This window comes from Ailuropoda melanoleuca, chromosome X (assembly GCF_002007445.2).
Source record: "Ailuropoda melanoleuca isolate Jingjing chromosome X, ASM200744v2, whole genome shotgun sequence".
NCBI classification, from domain to species: domain Eukaryota; kingdom Metazoa; phylum Chordata; class Mammalia; order Carnivora; family Ursidae; genus Ailuropoda; species Ailuropoda melanoleuca.
Window position 1 is genome coordinate 58,817,586 of NC_048238.1, and position 25,542 is coordinate 58,843,127.

A 25,542-nucleotide genomic window follows, 5' to 3' on the forward strand; every position below is an offset into this window, starting at 1 on the left:
CAAATAAATAAAATAAAATCTTTAAAAAAAAAAAAAAAGAACTACATAAAATTAAAGAGGGAGGATGACACGCATTCCTGGCAGAAACCCAGTCACCTCAGCCAAATAGAAAATTTAAATTAGAGTTTCTTTCAATTTACATGTGCATATTAACAAGAGGCGAGTTTCCCACCACCAAGTGAATTATGGGTTTAAGTGTGACATATAACCATACAATGACCAATAAGTCAAGAGCCAATCAATGCTAAATGGAACTTATGGTAATATATAAATATTAATTTGGCTTTAGAGTTAATGCAAGCCTCCTGAGCTATATACAGTATAAATTACAGGCCTACTATATGTAAATTATAGGACAATGTTATGTATCAATTTTACTAAAGATAGAAGAGAAAAAAAGGTTTAAAAATGGTCCTGCCATATCATGCCCTTGATTCTAGGTATGCACATTGGTTCCTTGGGTAATAATGTCAGTCTCAAACTAGAATGAACAAGCCATCCTGCCATCATTTCTACAGATAATTTTATGGAAATTGTTTAGAATATAGTAATTAGGAAAATTTCTGAAAATTTCACCATGATAGAAAATAACTATAAGACTAGTTCTTTCAAATATTCATTTCAAATGGACATGAAACAGACTTTTGAAATTACTTCTGTACTGAAAAACTAGCTCAGGAGCAGAGCTGTGTCTGTGTGAAATGTTATTTTCAAATTTTAGTGCAACTACTTACAAAGTTTCCAAAACAAATACTAATCTTTAAAGGAATGAAGAAACAACAATATTGGGGTGCCTGGGTGGCACAGCGGTTAAGCTTCTGCCTTCGGCTCAGGGCGTGATCCCAGCGTTATGGGATCGAGCCCCACATCAGGCTCCTCTGCTATGAGCCTGCTTCTTCCTCTCCCACTCCCCCTGCTTGTGTTCCCTCTCTCGCTGGCTGTCTCTATCTCTGTCGAATAAATAAATAAAATCTTTAAAAAAAAAAAGAAACAACAATATTTAGTGATAATAATGCAAGATCTCAAATGATACTACAAATATTAATTACATATGCTCCAGGATTTTTTTGAGTGGCATTAGGTATTAATATTGTTGTGAATTTAGTTCAACTTTCTTCCTTTAATTTTGGCATAATGCAAACCCAATTTGATTAGTCAAGCATACAGCTAATGAAATGGCATGACTGGAGCTTAGACTTGTAATAACATAAATATCATAGGCACCCTTGCTCTTTCCTACAGGGATTTGGAAATTCACCCTTGGTAAACTTAGGTACACATATATGCAAAGTATAACAGTAGTTAGTCCATGCTATGCCATGCTCCCTCACCCCCATTTCATTAAATTACTAAATAACATTGTTGATTAACTGCACAAAGGATGGGAACATTTAGTAAATAATCCCATATTGTGGAAAGTCCAGATAAGGTCAGAATTTTATTGTTTTTGGCCAAAGACAATTGTGAAACTCATTAGAAAGAAGTGGCACATATGATCTTTGAAGTGAGTTACTAAAATCAAAATAGAAAAAGCTAAAGGTAGCTTCTAAGTACAAAAGTAAAAAACATTCCAGGTTAAATTTGTAAAATGAATCATTAGATAATACATTATTACTAAATTATGTACCTTTCCAGAAAGCTGCCTCCTTGTATTCATATTGTTCTGGATCTTCACTATCCATTATTGTAGTCATTAGCCATATGTGGTTATAGACTTTAAGATTAGTTAGGGGCACCTGGGTAGCTCAGTTAGTTAAGCCTCTGCCTTTGGCTCAGGTCATGATCCCGGGGTCCTGGGATCAAGCCCCACATTGGGCTCCCTACTCAGCAGGGAGCCTGCTTCTCCCTCTCCCAACCTCCCCCTGCTTGTGCTCATGCTCTCTCTCTCTCAAATAAATAAATTAAATCTTAAAAAAATAATAAAAAATTAGTAAAAATTCTGTAAAATTAAAAATTGAGTTCCTTGGATACAACAGCCACATTTGGCTGGTGACTACTGTTTCTGATGGCACCAAATAGAACAGCTCCATTATTATACAAAGTTCTATTGGGTAGCACTATTTTACATAAAATACCAGTTAAAATGAGCCCCAAGAAATAACTGGTATAAATCTAACTACACTGGTTAAAATTAAAAAGTGGAACATATCTATTTACGATAAGAGTTCTATGCAAAGTAGGAACAGAAAGGAACATCCTCAAACTGATAACGGCATCTACAATCATACTTAATAGTGAAAGACTGCCTGCTTTACCCCTAAAATCAGGAACTAGGGAAGGATGTCTAGTCTCAGCACTTCAATTCACCATTATACCTGAAGCACTAGCAGTTCAGTAGTGCAAGACGAAGAACCATAAGGCAGACCAGATTAGAAAGGAAAAGTAAACCTGTCTTTATTTGAAGATAACATGATCATCTATGTAGAGAATTCCGAAGAATCTAAAAAAAAATGCTATTAGATCCAGTCAATGAATTTAGCAAGATTAATATACAAAAATAAAACAAAACCCATTTCTATTTACTATCAACAAACAACTGTAAATTTGAAAATTAAAAATATATAAATTAAAACAACACCAAAAAAAACATGAAACCCTCAGGAAAAAAAATCACAGTAGATGTGCAAAACCTGTACACTGAAAACTACAAAATACTGCTGTGAGAAATTATAGATGACCTAAATAAATGGGAAATTATACCATGTTCCTGAATTGTAAGGTTCATGTTGTTAAGATGTTAATTTCCCCCCAAATTATCTACAGATTCAATATAATCCCAAACAAAATCCTAGTTGTTTTTTGGTAGAAACTGAGAAGCTAATTCTAAAATTATACATTCCCTTTCTTCCATAGATGAGAGAAGTCATATGATAATTGTCTTTCTCTGCTTGACTTATTTCACTTAGCATTATCTCCTCCAGTGCCGTCCATGTTGCAGAAAATGTTGAGAACTCATTCGTTCTGATAGCTGAGTAATATTCCATTGTATATATGGACCACAACTTCTTAATCCAGTCATCTGTTGAAGGGCATCTCGGTTCCTTCCATGATTTAGCTCTTGTGGATAATGCTGCTATGAACATTGGGGTGCATATGGCCCTTCTCTTCACTACATCTGTATCTTTGGGGTAAATACCCAGTATTGCAATGGCTGGATCATAGGGTAGCTCAATTTTTAACTTTAAGGGACCTCCACACTGTTTTCCAGAGTGGCTGCACCAACCTGCATTCCCACCAACAATGTAGGAGGGATCCCCAAAGGGGGGTAATCAGAAGGGGGAGTGAAGCATGGGAGACTATGGACTCTGAGAAACAAACTGAGGGCTTCAGAGGGGGAGGGGGGTGGGGGAATGGGATAGACTGGTGATGGATAGTAAGGAGGGCACATATTGCATGGTGCACTGGGTGTTATACGCAACTAAAGAATCATCAAACCTTGCATCAGAAACCAGGGATACACAGTATGATGACTAACATAATGTAATAAAAAACATTAAAAAATAAATAAATAAAATAAAATAAAATAAAATAAAATTATACATTGCTGGTAGGAATACAAAATGGGATAGCCACTTTCAAAATAATTTGGCAGTTTCTTAAAAAGTTAAACCCATACTTACCATATGATCCAACAATCCCATTAGCTATTTACCCAAGAGAAATGAAAACCAATGTTCATGCAAAGACATACATAAGAAAGTTTATAGCAGCTTTACTTATAATAGCCAAAATCTGAAACACCCCAAATGCCCATCAATTAATGAATTATCAAATATATCATGGTATATCCATCCATACAATGAACTACTGTTTGGAAATAAAAAGGAATAAATTATTGATAGAAGAAATGACATGCATAAATCAAAAAAGCACTAGGTTCTAAGCAAAATCGGATATAAACAAAAGACTACATGCTTATTATTTCATTTAGATGAAATCGTAAGTGAGGCAAAAGTAGAGTGGACAGAGAGGTTCCTGGTTTCCAGGAATACAGGGAGGGGCAGATGATTGACTACAGTGAGACATGAGGAAATTCAGGAGGTGACAGAAATGTTCTACATTTTTATTGTGCTATAGTTATATAAGCGTATACATTTGTCAAAACTCACTGGACACTTAAAAAGGGGAAATTTTATTTTATATGAATTATACCATAATATATTTGACTTAAAAAATTAATAGGGGCGCCTGGGTGGTTCAGTCACTTAAGCATCCAACTCTTGATTTCGGATCAAGTCATGATCTCAGGATCCTAAGTTCTGGCCCCATGTCAGGGTCCCCACTCAGCGGAGAGTCTCCTTCCTCTTTCTCCCTCTGCCCCTCCGTCAACCCAAACATGCGTGCGTGCGTGTGCACACTCTCTCTCTAAAAATAAATAAATCTAAATAAAGAAATGAAGAAATAAATGTAATATGGCTAATCTTCTAGTTTTGGTGCTCTATAAGTACAGATCTGTTATACCAAGAAAATATGGTGTAGAAAATAGACTGGACTTCTCTGGACTTTAGCTTTTTCTGGTGTAAATAGGGGTTTATCACCTAGTTTCTCAAATCTGCTTCTAGGAAATGTTCAGAATGTTACAGGTATTTTGGGAAAAGGGTTTCTACTGTCAAATTATTTAGGAAATATTCCCCATAAGGTGATTCACAATGCATTCAGCATATGAAAGGCTCTGAACATTCCTACATGCATTCATTTTTTTCTATAATTTTTTAAACTCAGTGTTTCCCACATTTACTTGACCAAGGAACACTTCTACCAAAAAATGGTGCTGCTGGGGCGCCTGGGTGGCTCAGTCAGTTATGCGTCCAACTCTTGATTTTGGCTCAGGTCATGATCCCAGAGTAGTGAGATGGAGCCTGCTTAAAATTCTCTCTCTCCCTTGCCTTCTGCCCCTCCAACCCCCTCCCCCTCCTCTCTCTCTCAAAATATAAATAAATAAGTAAATAAATAAATAATTTTTAAAATGGTATTGCCAAAGTTCTAAGATTCATTGATTAAACTTTCAAAATTACTTCTTGAGTTTTTTTTAAGATTTATTTATTAGAGAGAGAGAGAGAGAGAGCGTGCACAAACACACACACACACACACACATAACACACACAAGTGAGTTGGGGGAGGGGTAGAGGGAGAGACTCTTTCAAGCAGACTCCTTGCTGAGCACAGAGCCCCACAGGAGGCTCAATCTCAGGACCCATGAGATCATGACCCGTGAGATCACAACCCGAACTGAAACCAAGAGTCAGATGCTCAAGGGACTGAGCCACCCAGGTGCTCCACCTTCCTGATTAAGTTTTATTTACACTGGGAAACTATAAAACTGATTGATTTTAAAGTAGCTATGCAAAACTATAGCCCTTAATGAGAAAACTCTTAAATCACAAATTTTAAAGATTTCTTATTCATCTTGCTTCTTTCCTAGTCAACTCCTCTGAGTTTTTACCAGGTTCTGAATTCTAAATATCCTAAACTTAAATATTTTTGACTAGTATACACTACATGAAAATACACCATGGTTGAATTATCTTTATTGTAATAGTTCCTCTTCAAATAACAGGGCAGAATTAAGAATGTGAAAGCATCAATGCCAGGAACACTAAAATTCCTGAGCAATTACTATGAAAATAACAAAGTGATCTAAGGCATAATGTTAAGTGTTTATTGTACAAAACCGATAGAAGTTTGAATACATATAGCTAAAATAGTTTTAAAAAAGAAGGGAAGAAAGACTAAAGAAAGATGGAAAACCTAATACTCTAAATGCTCCTCTTCAGCACTTTACATGTGACCACTAAAAGAAGTATAAAGCATTACAAATAATGTTGATAATGTGGTTAAAAATTTTGTATCTTTTGAACATAAATGAATGAATAATAAGAGCCATCTTAATTTAAGTCAATAAGTTAATTATGAATAAAGCTTTAGGGAAAAAGTGAATACTGGAAAATTCTAAAGGGTAAAGAAAGCACCCCTGAAAATGAAAAAAAATGTTAGAAATGTCATGTCCAATTAGACCCAAATTAGTAGTCTTCTTCACCCAGTAACATCCAGGCTATGGAAGAGTATTGTTAGTAATGTGTACCGAAGTATCTAATTTACTTCAATAACCCTTATGAATCTTTATCAGTAATTTTGTCTAAATAACTTTTGAAATTATTTCTAGCCTAAATTTTTACCCCTCTTGGGGTAAATAACTTCTATAAGCTTATTATATAAAATAGTATTCCTTTTAAAAAGTATTTTTATCTTTCAATTTGAATTTAAGGAATATTCTCTAGGCCCTAGGCACTATATAAAATAATTTTTTTTTAGAAGAGTAAGAAAATAGGGAAGCAGAGTGGCAATTACTCATTTAGCTGTTTATACATTATTTTTAAGAGTTAAATTTTACTACAAATGGTTTTGTACCTAGGTCTCCTTGGAAACCACTAGTAGTATTTCTCCATAATGGTCTGGCCAGAGACACCCCAGGAATAATCTGAATGGAACATGCAAATTTCAGTAAACTTTAAAAAGGGGAAGAGTGATTTTGTTTAAATGAAGACATATAAAATTTATCACATCATTATGTTTAGCAAACAGATATAAGCAGAATGTATTTTGTTTTGTTCTGAAAGTTATCTTTACATAGTTCCTTGTAAAATCTTTAAGCTCAGCACATAGATGTGTAAACACAGAACCATATGGTTAAAAACACGTATAGTATATAAAAAAAGGAAATGCTTCTGCTAAGAAGAAAGAAAAGAAAGAAAGAAAGAAAGAAAGAAAGAAAGAAAGAAAGAAAGAAAGAAAATAAAGAAAACAAGATCAGAAAACTATAATTACATTAAATAAATATGCTTTTAAAAAAGTTGAACCAACCATGAAACCCCTCAAGAATGTAAGCAGCTTGTTTATACTTCAAATTTAATTCTGGTACCCATTTTTGGCCATATAGCAAGTTCAGGAAGAAGCAAGTCAAGACTATGTTCATAGTTCACATGAACATTACTCACCCACATTTGGAGGTTTCACATAATTTACAGGTAGTTCTGGAGGTCTGCCTCTATGTAGAGCTGCAAAAGCAGACCCATTCCATAGTGTACTCTTACAGTCTATTCAAAAAGATTCAAAAGTTAGTCAAGAAATGGAATACTACATCAAAAACTAAAGATGTACTGTATGGTGACTAACACATCATAATTAAAAAAAAAGAAAGACAGAAATAGAACTGTTTTTTTTAAATTGTACCTCAGAGGTAAATGTCTGCTTTCAATGTCTTTTGTTGGAATATATTTTTAACTATTAATACCACAATAAAAAATAACGTGCGTATTTTTAAACATGTTATAAACTATATGAATGTTTAAGCAACATTTTAATATAACACCAGGATATTTTATTTCTGTGCTAATCTAGAACTAAACCTTTAATATGCATGTATTTAAATCATACGTAAATATGTCATGGATTAATAAGGTTTTAATTTTATATTGGACCTTCTTGATCTTTAGGCTTATATAATTCTACTTACATAAAACTATATAAGCAAGGTTACGACTACAGCACAAGTAAAATTCAGAAACATTTATACTTGGTTCATGGTCAGTTATAGAGTGCCTGCCAATTGTGTCATAACAGGTAAAAATATTGCATATCAGATGATAAATGACTATAAATAGCTATGTTTTTTGTCTTTATGTTTATGTCAAAAAACTCAAGTAAATGTGAAATATTCCTAATAATTCAACTGTGATACAAAAATATTGCACTACTCTTTATTTTATTTTATTTTTTTTTTTTTTTTTTTTTTTGAGGCAGGGAAGGGCAGAGGGAAAGGGACAGAGAGAATCCCAAGCAGGCTCCACGCCAAGCATAGAGCCCAACACGGGGCTCAATCTCACAACCCTGAGATCACGACATGAGCTAAAGTCAAGAGATGGACACTTAACTAACTGAGCCACCCAGGCACCCCTCTACTGCTCTCTTGAAAACTTCCAAATTAATTGATTTGAAGAATTTCTTTATATTATAAAATGAGATGTTTAAAACTGGTATTTTTTTAAAAAAACATGATGCTAATAAAACAAATTAGTTGCTAGACCTGAAGTATTTATTATACTAATAGGCATCCTTAATGCCTAATTCCACATCTGATGTTCATAAAATACTACTTTACGTATTTTACATATATTTACATACATATTTTATATATTTTACATATCTACAATACATTTATATATATATTTTACATATATTTTTCATTCCATGAAAAACTTTGGGGAAAATCTTTAAAAGACTGAAAAACAGTGGAGTACAAAAACTGTTACTGAACAGTCACTAACAGGTTGATATATTTTTTTAATATTTTCAATTATAAAAATTTTTACATATCATATATAAATGTTTACATATCATTTTTCATTTACCTGTTATAAAATATACAATGTGATTAGGATGATATAAAGACTTGAAATACTTAAAAATATTAAAAACATAATGAAAGACTTTAAAGCATTCATACTGGGGCGCCTGGGTGGCACAGAGGTTAAGCTTCTGCCTTCAGCTCAGGGCGTGATCCCGGCGTTATGGGATCAAGCCCCACATCAGGCTCCTCTGCTATGAGCCTGCTTCTTCCTCTCCCACTCCCCCTGCTTGTGTTCCCTCCCTCACTGGCTGTGTCTATCTCCGTCAAATAAATAAATAAAATCTTTAAAAAAAAATAAAAATAAATAATAAAAAGAAAAAATAAAAAATAAAAAAAATAAAGCATTCATACTGTACTTTAATCAGAGCAATGATCTTTTAAGAGCTCTATTCCACAGGATTACAAGAAGATTTTATATTCTTTACCTCTACTGTATTCACTGTTTTACAGCAGAGGGCTTCTTTTAGGCCTCTAAAAATTTACTTGTACACTAAGAAAATAAGATTGGCAAAATAAAAAAAAAAAACTAGAAGAAAATTAGTATTTAGGAAAGCATGGGAACATTTACTTAACATAAAAATATGCTGTTCTCCACTTCTTCTTGTGAAAACTGTTAAAATCTTACCTTTAGCATCCCGTAACAGAGACTGCCGACCAACACCTAGTAATGTCTGTACCCCAGGAACACTCTGAGGGATCTCCTTATCTAGTAAGGGACCAATCCGCTCACAAATTTTAAGGAGGTAGTCTGGAGGAATGTGTGCATTGGCTGCCACCTAAAAAGCATAAATAAAACAGGAAAACCAATTTGGTTTAAAAACATAATTTACTCCATTACCAAACTATTCCATCATGGAACAAACTGTAATTTTTATATACAGGATCAAGAAAATAACATTTTAAATATTTAATACTTTAACCAAATTAAAGAAACAGCTACAAAAATTAAGTACATCTAAATAACATTTAAATGACATGGCACTCAAACTTACTTTTACATGCCTTGATTAAATCATTTGCTTAGCTGTTAATCTTATGAAATAAGTGTTGCAAAACAGCAAAAGTGCGCATGCCTAAAATTAAAGTACAAAGACAACGGGTAAACTCTACTAGTACTTGATTTATTCAGTAGTGATGAACTGATCAAGAGTCAGAGAATCTAGATTCTATATAAATGATAAGAATATAAACAAAAGGTATTACTTGCATCAAACTCTCACCTAAATCCCTTTAGGATTAACAGGACAAATTTGCTTAATAAAGCAGAACTGTTTTGCCTTAAAAAAAGTTAACTGGTTTCCAAAACAGTATTCAATTAATGTTTTTATAAATACTATGCTCTAAAAAACCAAGCTATGTACTCAAAATTCATCACAACATTAATTCATTTTTAAAACACACAAGCAAAGTTCTGAAGATGGTAAACATATGTATACAGGGGTAAGAAAATTAAACAACAAAACTGTTCATTTTTTATCAAAGCTAATGTTCAAGTCCCTGATGTGTATCATAAATACCTAATTATTAAAGGAGCAAACAGAAAACCAGACTATTAAAAATCCTTAGATTAAAAAAATCTACATTCTCATCTTGACATAAAGGGAGAGAGAGAAAGAATGAAAAATAAATATAAATAAAAATGTAAATATATATATATAATATCTACTATATATACACCATAATATCCACCAATATTTACTGTGTGTGTGTGTATGTATATATAGGACCTCACATCAATATATTATCACCAGGTCAAGAACAACACAACATAAAAGAATAATTTTGTAAATCATCCCTAATGATCACCATGAAAAAAGAAATTATGTGTGCTCGTGGTAAGTATTCGTTCAATGAATCAATGAACATTAAAAAACCAAAGTAAAGTCCATCTAAAGGAAAAACTACATGAATTCATAGAGGAAAAATCTTAGATTCTCCTATCAAGGTACCTTTTTTGTTTTCTTAGAAAACATACGTTGGGGGCGCCTGGGTGGCACAGGGGTTAAGCGTCTGCCTTCGGCTCAGGGCATGATCCCGGCGTTATGGGATCGAGCCCCACATCAGGCTCTTCCGCTATGAGCCTGCTTCTTCCTCTCCCACTCCCCCTGCTTGTGTTCCCTCTCTACCTGGCTGTCTCTATCTCTGTCAAATAAATAAATAAAATCTTAAAAAAAAAAAAAAAAGAAAACATACGTTGAAGAACTACAATCCAACATGTATTCAGAATTCGGTGAATTAGGGATTCTATCGTGGTTTTTAAAAATTATTCCCTGCCAATTATCTTTTTTAAGTCCAAGCAAAAATTAATTTTAATCTACCAAAATACACGGGTCTGGGGAACTGTCATGATGCTCAGAAAGAATGGCAACCAAGCCTGATTTTCTTATACTTATGTCAACATGGTTTAGCTTCTGGATTGGGACAAAGGATCAAGCAAATTCTTTCAGTTATTTCTCACATCTCTACTTTGTTTTGGAAGCAAGTAACTACATAGAACCACCTCTTAGTAAAACATACAGGTAACACTAAAGTCAAAGCAGCTGATGATTCAATTTAATGTATTATCTACAATGATATCCTTAAATCCTAGTTTGTAATTCATTCCCTCCACATTAAAACATTTCCTAAATATGCCTACAGGAAAGTATACTTAGTACCCCAGAAAAATATGTACCTCAAAGAAAAAAGCTTTAATATACTGCATATGAACATCTATAATAGCTTATGCCTTTTTTCCCCACCAACACTGTCTCAGATATACTCTACTTCCATTATCAGCCATTAGTTTTTTATCAAGTAAACACTATATGAAGGCTTTACATAGGATAGTAGTTCATGTCTTTACTGGCATTTTCTCTTCTGCTTGTTTGTTTGGGTTGGGGGGGTTGGTTTATTTCTTTAAATTAAATTTAAGTTAGTTAACATATAGTGTATTAGTTTCAGGGTAGAATTTGGTGATTCATCAGTTGCATATCACACACAATGCTCATTACAAGTACCCTCCTTAACTGGCATTTTCTTTTTGATCAATTTTCTTTTTTTTTCATCCCATAACCATCTCAAGAGTTACTCACCTGCCTAGAAATTGCAATATATCTAGCCACATATATTCCAGAAAATAATTCTCTAATATGAATTTTTAGAATCACCCCCTTACAGAAAATCTGTCAGAACTATTTCCTAAACTGACACCTTAAGTCACCTGGCTACTTCATTTTATAGAAACAATGATGTTTGATTTTCAGCCAATCACATAAATCTTTTTATCAATTCCTCATTGATAATTTTAAAATACAGAGTCATTAATTAAGCCACCAAAACAAGGCTTATCTATACCCAAGTTCTCCCCCTTGAAGATTTTTATTGTAAGCTATAAAATAAATTTTACAAGTTTGAATTCCACTCTATACAATTGGAAACTGCTTAATTTCTAAGTGGTCCCATTCAACAAGTCCGTTCATCTAAAATCAATAAAAATTTGATTATGAAACAGTAGTAAACATATTCTATCAACACAACAGCAATAACAATACATTTGAGTTGAACATGCTAGTGTCTCCTTTAAACAGTATCAACAGGCTTCCAGACTGTATCAGCTCAGTTCTTGCAATAATAGTTTTTTCTAAATCAAATTTCAGGACTTATAAGTGGTACTCAACATTTATTTCAATCCATCTGCTTTGATTAAAGTTGAAATTTTTTAAAGGTCATCTTTTCTGGCATAAGAACTCTTAGCTACCCTCAGTAATTACTTTTTTAAGTCTTTAAAAAATTCTATATTAGAATTATATATGAGTAAAATGTGATATATAATAACAGGTAACATTAAAAGTATGTATTAAAATAGTCTATGAAATTTGTAACATGATATTATAACCCATTCTTTTTAATTAAAGCTCAAATATTCTAATTTCAGTTATTTAACCACATTTTTCTCTCTGGCCAACAAGTACATAACAAGTACTTTGATATCTGCAGAAGAAAAGCATTCTCTAAAAACAAAGTTCAAGAGTATAATACAAACTTCTATATTATTCTGTAAAACAGCTACAAGGAGTTAAATTATAGAATGTTTGATTTAGAAGGATCCTTACACATTATTAGCCTAACTTCACATCTTACAGTAGGAAAAACACCCAGAGAAGTGAAATCTGATGGTCACAATGAATGTACAGAAATCTGGGTTTCCCTGTCCACTGCTCTTCCTATAACTGTCTTATTAAGGCAACTGAAAAATCATGAAGATAACTAACACAAAGACTGCAAAAAATAAATAAATAAATAAAACTATAAATTCAAATAAACTGAAAGAAATTAAATGAAGCTTAGATTATAAACCTTCTTGATAGGAAGACTGGCTGACCTACAGAGGAAATCCAACAAGTGAATTACTAAACTTCAGAATTATTATGACAAGTGAGAAGAACAGAGAGTTCACAGAAATGATCCTACTCATCATAATTAGTTAAAAGGAATCCAGCTGAGAATTGAATAAAATGCAAAAGGTACCTAACTTCAGGGTGCCGGGCCCATACCAAGCACTACATTTGAAATACTAATTCTCAGATAGCAATAATGACATTTTTACTTTGGCTTTTAGAAATTATAGGATAACTCCAAAAAACGAATAAAAGTGATAATTTTTCCTGTGTTTCGTTTTCTAAGGTCATGACTACACAGGTAAGTGAAATATAACATCTTATCTGAGATTTTAATTTTTTTGATGTGGGAAGGATGGGGGGAGAAGAACATATAAAAATTAGTCACGTGATTTTTTTTTTAATATTTAGGGACAGAAACAAAATAGATTTTGAAAAATACAGCAAGGCTTTAAATACATCAATATAAGTATACTATAGAGATATGCATGGTACTTTGAAGTCTGGAAGCCTGGATTATTCAGGTTCTAAAATTTACTAGCTGTTACTCCTTCTGGCAGTGTGATATAGCAGAAAGGACTTAGATTTTAATTTTTCCACCATCCTCAGTTCCTACTTCTGTGACCTTCAAAGCTACTCAGTCTGAGAGCCTAACCTTCTGCATCTGTAAAACAGGGAGTAATGATAACTACCTTATATGATTTGTAAAACAAAAACAAAATCATTCACTCATGCATTTCATTCAGACATTTAATGTATAGAGATGAGTGGGGAAGACAATTAAACTGCTGCCCTAAGAGAACCCACGGTCCCAGTGGGGGAAACAAACTAGTAAATAAAACAAACCTGTAAATAAAACAAATCAAAGTACAAGTACCTAGAGGTAGTACAAAGAGCTCAGAGAAGCAAAGAAACACAGTACCTACTTCAGCCTAGGGGTGGGGTTCATGTCTAATTTCATACTTGAAGGCTAAGTGAAAATTCACATGACAGATAAAAGGAAGGGAAGGCATTCCAGGCAAATAGAAAGGTACCCCTACCCAGTAAACGTACTTTGCACAGTGACTAACACATAATATCCCTCAATGTTTAAGCTTCTTCTCCATAACGTTAAGTTAAAAGAAAGTAATAAAAAACTCAGAGTATCATCTGATTTTGATGGGAAAAAAATACATATACAAACAAATAAGACTAGAAGAAAACACAAAAAACTAATATTTTCTTCTTGATACCTTTCAGTAAAATATAAATGTCTGCAATAATCCAATATTATATAATAAAGTGTTTAAAACAGGTAGGCTTTTCTACTGTAATAATACACTGATTTGTACAATGGGCTACAAAGTGTTAAGATTTCCTATCACTTTTCTTTGAAAATGTTTATCATTGTTCACAGCATTTCTTTTTCTATTAGTTTTAAGATTTTCTCAGGAATGAGACAGCCAAGAGCAACCCACCTAGGCTCAAATATTCTATGGGTTACAGTACCGTAACCAAGCACCAAAAGTACTATAATCTTGAGGGCAGATAGTATCAGGACAAGGACAAGGGACCCACCCACATGCTGGAAGTTTCTCAGTAGAGAAAGGTCCAATAAACGAACTTAGTTCCAGCTAGCATATTAAATAAGCCTAAGAAATATATATCATGAAATACTCCTAAAAAAAAGCTAAGAAAATTACACAAACAATAACTGAGAGCCAGATTACTATAAAGCACTATGGTAGATATTAAAGGGCATGAGAAAACATCTTCAACAAGGCAATTTAAAATACAAGAAATTACTCATCAATAATGTATAGAAAATAAGTTCAGGATAAGAAAAGATCACTCAGAAGGGTTGAGGATCCCTGCAAAGACACATCAAAAAGACCTATCTCCCACTTCTTAAAAAACAGTGAATACTACACCAGTATCATACTAAGGTACTTTTCTTTAATTAATAAAAATGCAAATAACACTAAGCATATTTTGACATAAAAATCATTTCTTGTTTGAGTTAATAGAGATGCACTTCAAAGCACTCATTTTGGTTCAATTCTAACACTTTTTAAATACTTTTTCCAATGGTACTGTTTTATATGCCCCTCACCTTATAAAAATATTAGGAAAATGAGGTGGTGTACATATAGCTATAGCTAGCTGTGAACATATAAATTCTGGGGTCATAGTTCTTTAGATATCCATTTTCCATTCAACCTCTATGTCCTATTTTTAAAATGCAGTAACCAATTCATTTGCACAGCATTTTCAATTAACAAAATGCATTCTTTATATTTAACTCATTTGGTTCACAAAACAACCTTGTAAAATAGATAGGGGGTTTTATTTTATATATGAGGAAACTGAACCCCTGAGAGGTTGAGTAACTTGCCCAGGGTCACTCAGCAAGACTATCTTCCCAACTAAATCTTATGATCTCTTCTACCACTCACAAAATCCCTTATGAAAAATGTCAAACAAGGGCATCTCTGAAATTTGACCCAAACACTAAATTGACTTGAAATTACTTTTTGCTCTCTACCAAAAAAACTGTTTATTAATCAATCAGTAATCAACATGAGTAAACCAAGAACAAAAACACACGAACTAATATTCAAATTGACAAAGATGCTTTCAGGACAAAATTTTATAAGGAACATTCACCCAACCCTAATTCTTACTCTGTAACAACAGCTCTCTTTACTTTCTTGATGTCATCTCATTTGTATTGAGATACCAGTTTTCTAGAACTAATGATAAATCTCCAAAAGGATTTTAATCATTGAAAGTATGTTCTTATAGCCAAAGTGTGAAAAAAAGACAATGATCAATCCAGACAAATAGCTAAAACCAACATATTACAGAAAGCAAAAGTGTACATGTGGCTCAAACAAATCAAAAGTGAGGAATACTAGTTTCCAGACATTGACTGCTCTCTACCATTGGACCTATCAGTTAGCATTATATTCACACCGGGATTGAGCAGCACAAGCCTTTTGGTTTCCCATGATGCATTCTGTTCTTCCTAACTATGGCTGTGTATCCACATAGCAGTTAATAAATCACCCACACTTAAACTACTTCCACACTTAGAGATGCAATAACTATGCCACCAGCACTCAAAAATCATTCTACTGTTCTAATAGACAATTTAAGCTATTACTAATAATTAGAGAACAAGAGCTGGGTAAGGTAAGAAAAAATACAGGTATTTCTGGAATTCAAATACAGTATTTTAAAGTACTTGGTGAGCATCAAATGAGATAATGTGAAAGCACTTTTAAACTTGCAATTATTATAAGCAGATGTAAGTTCTTGTAACGATATATATCATCATAGATGTATAAATTTTTTTAAGATAGTAACTGAGATACAATCTTGATAAACTTTTCAATAGCATAAAATTGCTTCAAGTCTTTTGAATATAAAATGAAGGTAATACAATCCATGTTACTCTAAATGAAAACACTAATTAGGGCTTTCAATTCTATACATGAAAAATCCTGAATAAATGTAAAAATATAGACCATACCTAAAGATAGTTATGCCTTTGGCTCAGTCTTATGATACAAGTCCCCTTAAAATCATTAAAAAATATTAAAACATGCCTTTAAAAAAAGTTTCGAAGTCACAATTTCAATATATAAAATTTGTATGTTAACAAAAACTTCATTTAAACACACACATACACATATACCCCTCATTACTATGTTTGTAGTTCCCAATAAAGCACCAAGGAGGAAGCAATAAAATAGCCAACAATTCAACAGGGTCACCACAAATGAACAGACATCTGTAATTATTTAAATTATCTACCATAAGATGAATTGTAAGAAGCAAATCTAATTCTATTACGTTGTAAATAAGAGTCAAGCAGAAATGAAAAATATCCAGATCAAACTTCAAAAACACTCACCATGACTTCAAATTTCTCCCTGTATCATTACTTAAAATTCTGAAAGTTAATTTAGAATGCTTTATTTTGAATGTCATATTCAAAAACCTTACAGTTCAACATAAACTGACAAACATTTCATGTACAGGCTCTTATTTTAAAAGACACTTCAGATCTGAATACGTCAATACTTGCCTACTAATAGCTTTAACAAAATACCACCTTTCCTTTTGTTCCAAATTATAAGTAAAACACTAAATCAGATTTAAGAAAGAAAAAAGAGGTATTTCTAGAATGCATAATAGTAACAGAAATGAAGTGTTGAAGAAATCCAACTTATTATCTTAATATTATTCTGGATAAATCAAGTTAAGCAGCACATACAATTTAAGTGAAAGTACACATACAGACAGAAAGGCAGGAGTTTTGTTTCATAGACATAGCATACATGGCAATGCAATCTTAATTCAGTATTTTGATATCCTTGTTTATAATCCTTTACCTCTTCATCATGCATTGTATTCTTTCCTTTCTCATACCCGAGTATACCTTCGGTTTGAAGTGCTGCTATATAATTTAACATACAGGATTATACTACTTATAAATACTGTAAATACATATAAGGTTTTACTATTTATACTTGCCCTAAACTTCAACCTGAAACATCTAGCTAAATCAAAGATCACACTGTATAAATCCATTGTTCTAACAGCATTTAAAAAAATACCTACACTAAGGGAAAAAAAAACCCATCTCTCCCACAATGAAGCCACACAAAATCAAAGGTCAATGTGAAATAATTTTAAGCAAATATACAACTGATACGTCCACCAATCAATCTAACACAGCACATTCAGTTCTCAGCCACTATACTTCTTTTCCTTCTGTTCAAATTCTCACTTAGCCCTAGCCCATCTTCCCTTACAAAGAAATCTATAAGTAGAGAACAGATATTTGACTTAAAATAGGTCCATATTATCAAAATACAATATTCCTAGAAACACTGGATCCCAGAAAAATAAAAACCTCTGTACAATATGAAAATTAAATTAAAAACAAAAAAGATGCACTATATACACTATAGACAATGTTCAAACAATAGATGAAATTCTGTATATAAAAATAAAAATGTGTAAGGAAATATTTAAAAAAAACAATAAATTTAAAAGATAAATGTGAAAATCAGGCATATGTAGAGACATACAAATAGATTAACAACAATTTAAAAAATAACATTAAAATTTAAGCCTCACTAATCATGAAAAAAGAGCTAATTAAATCAACTAGAGGCTATTTCACCTATTAAAGCCACTTTAAAAAGTATTTAAAAACTCACTCTAAGTACCTAGATGGTAACATCATAAATTAGTACTATCTTCTTCTGAAGAGTAATTTATATATATATATATATACATATAAAAATAATTTATATATATAAAAGCAATAATATATAAGAAAAGCTATAAAACCGATGAGACCCTTCGACCTGATAACTCCACTTTAGAAATATAGCCCAGGAAAATAAATCCAAAAACAAAAGGAAAAAAGAAGAAACACTAATTAACTATGCAAAGATATTAATGAAAAACTGGAAGTAACCTAAATGTTCAACTGAATGTTGAGTTCAAATCATAGCCAACTTAAATGTAACTGAATCTTTTCTTACCATTGAAATGACAATGTCTATTCAAAAAAGATAATTATACGTGAAAGTGTTAAGAAAATATAGAGCTTAAAATGGACATTGATTAACATTATGTAAAAATATGCCTCTATTATATAAGAAAAGGAAGTCTAGTAAACTGGATTTGGGGGGGGTTTTGCTTTGTTTTTATGTGTATTTGTGGTGAGTAGACTGTTTTTAATTATTTTGATGTCCATTTGCTTTTTATCACTGCCAAGTAATTTTTAAAAAGCTTTTCTTTAAAAAAAGCTTTCTAAGTTTCCTTTTGCTATTTGCTTAAAATGGTCTGTTTAGAGACATATGTAAATGAAAACATCTTCAATACATCTCAGTATAAAACTCTATCTTCAAAACCACATTAGTTAGTTAAAAAGTGTTTAGTTATTGGTAGGCACTGTTTTGCCCCCTTTTTGGCAGGACTTCAGTCCAACAAAAAGTCTGACTACTTAAATACAATGATAATACATGCAGTTTTTCCAAAATAATTTTTATCCACCTAGAATTTTTTACCATTAATAGTATAGGCGGTGGGGTTACAATTATTACACCATTTTGTGATTTGCAAAAAATAAAACAGCAAACTAAAATTATTATTAAGTAATAATTATTAACATGGCCTCATTATTGTAATATAAAAATTGTCAAATGAACACTAAATCAGTTTAAATATTGTGTTATTAAATCATTTTATTTATATTTAGAGTCTACCATACCCCTTCAACTTTCTTTAAGTTTCATTTTCCTCCATTTGGATCTTATTTGAAGGAAAGATAGCTGAATTTAGATTTCAGTAACATCACCCCTTTCTCCTTTCATTTCCTGTACCAGAGGCTAACGCAAGGGGACATCTTCCCCAAAATAAAAAACATCACCTTTTTGTATGTGTCAATGCTGATCAGAAGTGCATGGACACTCTGAATTATATTTGTAGGAGAAACAACACAGTGAATCCAATGCCTTTGGTCCTTTAGTAAAGTATATTTAAAAATATAACCACTGTTATCTCTTCTAAACCCCAAATCGTGTTTCATCAATTCTCAAAAAGGTCATAATCCGCAGTTGTTATTTAGTGAAAATGTATCTGCAGAAATGCGATCTAATGATTTAATGAGCTATTTTCTAAAACGTGATAGATACAATAATTATGCTTTTTGATTCGGTAGTCGATTACCTAAAACCGGCAAATTTTGGAATTCGCTTGATGCTTCCTATTATTTTTATTTGTGTCATTTTGCCCAATCCAGGGTCGGTTAACTCGCCTCCTGAGCCCCCTCCCCCGTAACTCCCCTTCCCCCTCCCCCGCCCAAAGACTAAGCCTGGCCTCAGTTCCCGTATTTCAAGCCAGGACCAACCAGAAACCAGTTTTCTTCCACTAATCCGGAACTCTGGGCTGTTACCAACGCTGTCATTGGCCAACGTCAGTCCTTAGTACGTGCCCCAAGATAACCCCCAGGTTTCTCTCCCTTTTCCCCCTACAATGGGCCTTTCTCAATGTTTGTAACATATTCATAATCCACAAAACGGCATCTCTGATAACTAACTCACATTCTTCAAAGTTTCCGTGTGGAAATAAGCGAGGCCAAGGGGAGGGCAAGGTACTCTTTCTCCGACTGGCAGGGAGGGGGAAGGGGCAGTCGTTCTACGGCCCAGCACAGAGCTCTAGAGCCTTGTTGGCTGAGGGGTCGAGAGCGGGTTGGAGGAACAAGGTGGGGAGGGAGTGGAGAAAGAGTTGGATTAAGTTGAAATGAAAACTTTACTCACCAGATCCTCGAAGCTTCTTCGGTGCTCTTTTCCCTCCCAGTCTAAGCGGCGCGGAATCAACTGGGGCCGGGAGAAAAGAAAGGGTGGGGGGTGGGCAAACCATATAGGCCATGCCTTGGCTCCCAATGAACCCGACCCAACCCGGGTCCTGGTCCCCGACCCCCTGCTGTCTGTATTTCTCCAGGTCTGATAGCTGTTGCCTCAAAGCTAGTCCAGTGTAGGAAGGAGGGGGCCGAGGGGGAGGAAATCCTGAAAAACCGCCTCCCTTGGTCATAAAGAGGGGGCGAGTTAAGACCCCGGCGATATCCGCCCCTTTTGAGGGAAGAAGCTGGTTCACTCCAGTGACAACAGTTATGAGTGCCCAGATCCAAGCTTCCCTCCCAGCCCCTGTCCTCCGCCCCTGACTTGCCCTCCCCTTCCTCCAGTCTCACCCCAGCCCTCCCCACGTCTTCCCGAAGGGGCTCCGTACCTGATGCTCCTCGAGCTCCTGCACTAGCACCTGAGCAAAAGGGAAACACGGATATGAGGAGCAGCTCGGGCCATCAACACATTCCTCCCTCCCCATTTCGAACGCAGCCGCTGACGGCAGGACTAGTCAAGGCCGGCCTTTCCCTCACCCTCAGTGAAACCGCACACCCGATGCCTCGATTTCCCCATTGGGACCATTCCCCACGACTCCTAGATCTCCTTCGCTCTCTCACCTGAGCGGATTTGTTGCAGGGTCCGGACTGCAAGAATCTAGCAATCAGGTAATACAGCTCTGTGGAAGAGGGGAAAAGGGGTTGAGAGGGAGGTAAAGAAAAACAGAAGCTTTTTCAAAAGAAACTGACAGCCCTCGCGCTAAGCTCCCATCTGCTTAGCCCCCAGACACAGTTACCCACCGGCTTCGATCTGGGTAGGTGCCGCCGCCATCCTTTTCCCTAGGGGGTTTGGGGGCTCCGCTCCGGAGGAGCTGGCGGGGGCGGGTGGGGGCGCTGCCTCTATTGTGGTGAAGCCCCCATGCCCAGGAGTCCCACCGCTTCCGCCCCACTCCTCGTCCTAGTTGGTCTCTCTGGTCTCTCTTGGATTCATCGCATCACGTTTCGACCCATAGATATTCTAGCCCAAGAGCAGAGGAGGCGGAGAGGAAGGAGGGAGAGAGAGAGCGAGAGCGAGCGAGCAAGAGAGCGAGAGTGAGCGAGAGCGAGCGCGAGCTAGCGAGCCTGAGAGAAGAGAGGGGAGGAGCCGAAGTGGCGGCGGGGGGGGGGGGGCGGGGCAAAGGGGTGGAGAGAGGGGAGGGTAAAAACTGTAAGAGGAGCCTGCAGCGCTCGCTGTTCGCCGCTAGGGGCACTAACGCAACCGAGTGTCCTCCGCTCTCCCTGAGGCCGGCGGTTGCCTAGCTACCGCTCCCGGAAACAGGGGGAGGCGCTAATCACGGCCGACGCTCTGGCTGACGCCCTAGAACTCCATGGTGGCGTTCTCCTCCGAGAGCTCTTGAGTGTGTTTCCTTTCCCTGTGAGGGCAGTCGGGCTCTGTCCTGTTGAGGATCTTTCCCTCTGGCGTTGCCAGGAGGGAGAAGTGAGGGGCTTACTTGATTCTGCTGCTTTCTTTTTCCTCCCGTCACCGAATAGGCTTTGTTGTTGTTGTTTGGGGTTTGGTTTGGTTTGGTTTTTTTGCCGCTACACTGAGAAGAGGCCCCCCACTGAAGGATCTTGTGACTGAGGGAGAAAAAGGAGCGCCTATGTCAACGTCACTTGCTTCGCTTTAAAATGGTTTTTGTATCACATGAAAATGTTTTTACTTACAAGTTCAGAGTGCAGGGCTCATATTGTTATAAAGACCAGGTCTAACAACTGATATTGTGAGGGGAATATGCTGTCAGATATGAAGCATTTTATTTTTCCCCTCATGAAACTTTAACACCTGCAATATCTGTCTCATTCCTGTAGGATAATTTTCAGTTGTGTCTTAAAGTTCTGCCAAAATATTTTACATTAACCATGGATTCTTATGTATTATTACATATCTATATGCAAGGTGGTTTTATGTATTTTTACAAATTTGTATGCAAGCTCTGGGACAATGTTTTTAATACTAAATTTTTAGTACAGTACTGACTTTCAGTATTTGGTTACTAAAATCTTAAGTGATTAAACGATTTGTAGAATAATTGATACTTACATAATAAACAGTCTCCTTTTCTACTTTTCCTTAATATTTTGTTCCCACCTCAAGCCTTGACCAAAAAAAAGTAATTAATAGAAGCCGAACCCGATGAGACCAGAGATTATGTTTAAGCTGCATGTACTATTTACATTCATTAAAATAATCAAATTGGAAGGTTTACCTTTTAAGTTTAGTGATGGATTCTCAGAAATTTGGCTTCCTCACTCAGAGTTTAGCCATTGATCACAGTTGGTCTAGAATTGCATTATGCTGATATAATCATAGACTAGGTTGTTTAACTCTCACTCTGGCCATGTTTTCAGCTTAGAAAGAAAGAACTACACAAGGTAATTGTGATATGATAGTCCCATCTTTGGTGGTTATGCTATAGTACTTGAAAAATGCCATTAACAAAAAAAATATATTGAAAAAATATATAAGCCCTAGACAACTCGTTGCAAATAGTTTAGCAAAGCACCAGATTGAATATTTTTTACAAGGCAAGTATAATATATATAACAGTTAACATTTATCAAGCCACTACCAGGCACTAAGCACTTTATATACTTCACCTCATTTGATCTTTATAATTACCCTAGGAGGTAGGTTTTATTGTCATCCCCATTTTACAGATAATAAAAATGACTATATAATTTTGTATTCTTACTTGTATTCTGTGAACCTTGTTCCTCATCTGTAAAATGTAATAGTACTTGCTGTGCCCACTTCACAGGAATTGCTTGCTGTAAAAGTCATGTGAATATATTCATACTGTATTTCAAACTTTCTAGGACATTGCTATTCCAGTGATCACCTCAGTATCAGTCTGGGTGCAATCAAAAGGGAAAATTACTACAAATTACTAATTAATTCAAATTACTATGTGCCTTTTAAGAAAGTTTAAGATACAAAATTATTAACAATAACAGGAGAATGGAGTAATGAGGGATTACCTTGTAAGGAGTAAAGAGAACTCTAACAAATATAGGAATAGCAAATATATAATATAATAGTAGATAAAATAGCCACTACCCCTAGAATTAAGATATAGTACCCTTAACTTCTACTTCCCACTTAGGGCTAAGATCCAGACTTGGCTGGAGAGAATAAAGCCAGACAAGACTCATTAAATGACAGGAAAGTTGCTGTGGTACCTTGTGGGCAGAACTTGCTGAAACTACAACCTCTGGAAGTCACTGGAACTCTGCCCTGGGATCAGTCTTCTAGGGTGTCTGAAAAATGTGTTCATGAGGAAGTGTATCACCAGAAGGACGTTACTACAAAGCCACCAGAGAAGAGTGCCAGGGGAAGCTGCTGGGAGTGCTACCAAAACAATGCACCGCAGGAAAAAGGCACAGGAGAAATTTGCACAAGCTGGGGGAGCAGCCTACCCAGTAAAATTGCCAGAAGCAGGAAGCAAAACCCTTTCTTCCTGCCCTGTATTTCCAGTTCCATCTACTGACAGCGCTTCAGTTCTATCTGACCAGAGGAAAAATACTTAAATGTCCCAGATCCGAGCACCTGGATGGCTCAGTTAGTTGTCTGCCTTCTGTTCAGGTCATTATCCCAGGGCCCTGGGATCCAGCCCTGCATCACAGAGCCTGCTTCTTCCTCTCTCTCTACCTGCTGCTCCCCCTGCTTGTGTGCCCTCTCACTCTCCTCTCTCTCTCTCTCTCTGTCAAATAAAGAAATAAAATCTTTAGGGGCGCCTGGGTGGCACAGCGGTTGGGCGTCTGCCTTCGGCTCAGGGCGTGATCCCGGCATTATGGGATCGAGCCCCACATCAGGCTCCTCTGCTATGAGCCTGCTTCTTCCTCTCCCACTCTCCCTGCTTGTGTTCCCTCTCTCGCTGGCTGTCTATCTCTGTCGAATAAATAAATAAAATCTTTAAAAAAAAAAGAAATAAAATCTTTAAATAAATAAATGTCCCGGATCCATTTTCATAGAGCAATCAAGAAGGGAGAATTTTAGAGATGATAAGCAGCAAATCAATAAACTGGCACAATTTCCTTGCTTTTCTCTTGACTTTAATGACTAGGTTGACAAAAGGAAAGTTATTAAAATGTGTATGTTAACATAAAAAATTTTCATTGCTCTTTGCGATAAGCCAAATGCTTTGAATTACTTTGTTGCAATTAAAGTCACCAGTATTAACCCTGTGCCCAAAAGCTTAACCGGGTGGGGAAGGAAATTTTCATAAATGAAAGCAAACATGGATTTACAAAGAAAAAAATCTGGAATGTTTGCCTGATTGGGTGTGTTAGTTTCCTAGGACTGCCATAACAAATTACCACAAACAGGGTGACTTAAAACTAGAGAAATCTGTTCTGTCATAGTTTCTAGAGCCCAGAAATCCAAGATCAAAGTATCAGCAGGGACACACTCCTTCCAAAATCTCTAGTAGAGAATCCTTCTTTGCCCTTTCCAGCTTCTAGTGGCTCCTGGCATTCCTTGGCTTGTGGCAGCATAACTCCAGTCTCTGACTCCATCTTCATATGTGTGTCCCTGTGTTAAAACCCTTCCTTGTGTGTCCCTGTGTTAAAACCCCCTCTCCTCTTTCTTATAAAAACACCAGGCATTGTATTTCAGGTCCACCCTAAGTCCAGAATAATATCTCTCAAGAAGCTGAATGATTTACTTGTGCAAAATCACTATTTTCCAATGAAGTTATATTCACACATACTGGGGATGGGGAAATGGACATATCTTTTGGAAGGGACATAATTAAACCCAAAATTATTCATTTTATTCTGTCTCCTTAAAAATAATGTTAATGGAAGGCCAAGTTTGAAAATTTAGCAAATATCCCAAGTATGACAAAAAAAAGAAAATTAAAAAGTAGGGAATCCTGAGATGGAGGGACAGAAGTGGTAAATTAGGAGATTAATATAATAAACTGTATAAATAAATAGTTCTATTTTCTTACCTCATTTTCTTAAAAATTTGTACAATGTGATAACTAAAATAATGTATTCTTAGATTTTTTAAATATATCACATATATTATGATATAGTAATATATTTTAACATATTAAATAGATATAATATGCATAACAAAAATAAGAAAAAAAGATGGAAGAGGGAATAGAACTATACAGGAGTAACATTTGCGTATCTCAAGGAACTAAGTTAGTATAAAAGTGTACTATATTCTGCTAAGAGATATATCCTAAGCCCTAGGACTGCTAAGAAAATAACTTAAAAAATAGTGAAAAAATAATTTTAAAAAGTTCCACTAGAAAATATTTACTTCATGCAAAGAAAGAAAGAATAGGACAAAAAAAGACAT

The 25,542-nt window shown here is 35.1% G+C and overlaps 1 protein-coding gene across 5 annotated transcripts in view; it reads right to left on the reverse strand.

The window, feature by feature from the left end:
* Positions 1-21,308, reverse strand: part of BRWD3 (bromodomain and WD repeat domain containing 3) — a 217,047-nt gene extending 195,739 nt beyond the window's left edge. For all 5 annotated transcript variants that reach the window (XR_004622282.1, XM_002928622.4, XM_034648786.1 and 2 more), the window contains exons 1-6: positions 20,991-21,308; positions 20,811-20,869; positions 20,579-20,608; positions 20,110-20,169; positions 9,034-9,184; positions 6,997-7,095 (exon numbers count right to left, since the gene is read on the reverse strand). Coding sequence is in view for 4 of the 5 variants with exons in the window: in XM_002928622.4 (XP_002928668.2) it covers positions 6,997-7,095; positions 9,034-9,184; positions 20,110-20,169; positions 20,579-20,608; positions 20,811-20,869; positions 20,991-21,021 (430 nt within the window). In the remaining variant the exon portion in view is untranslated. The remainder of the gene's footprint in view (positions 1-6,996; positions 7,096-9,033; positions 9,185-20,109; positions 20,170-20,578; positions 20,609-20,810; positions 20,870-20,990) is intronic.
* Positions 21,309-25,542: the final 4,234 nt, after the last annotated feature.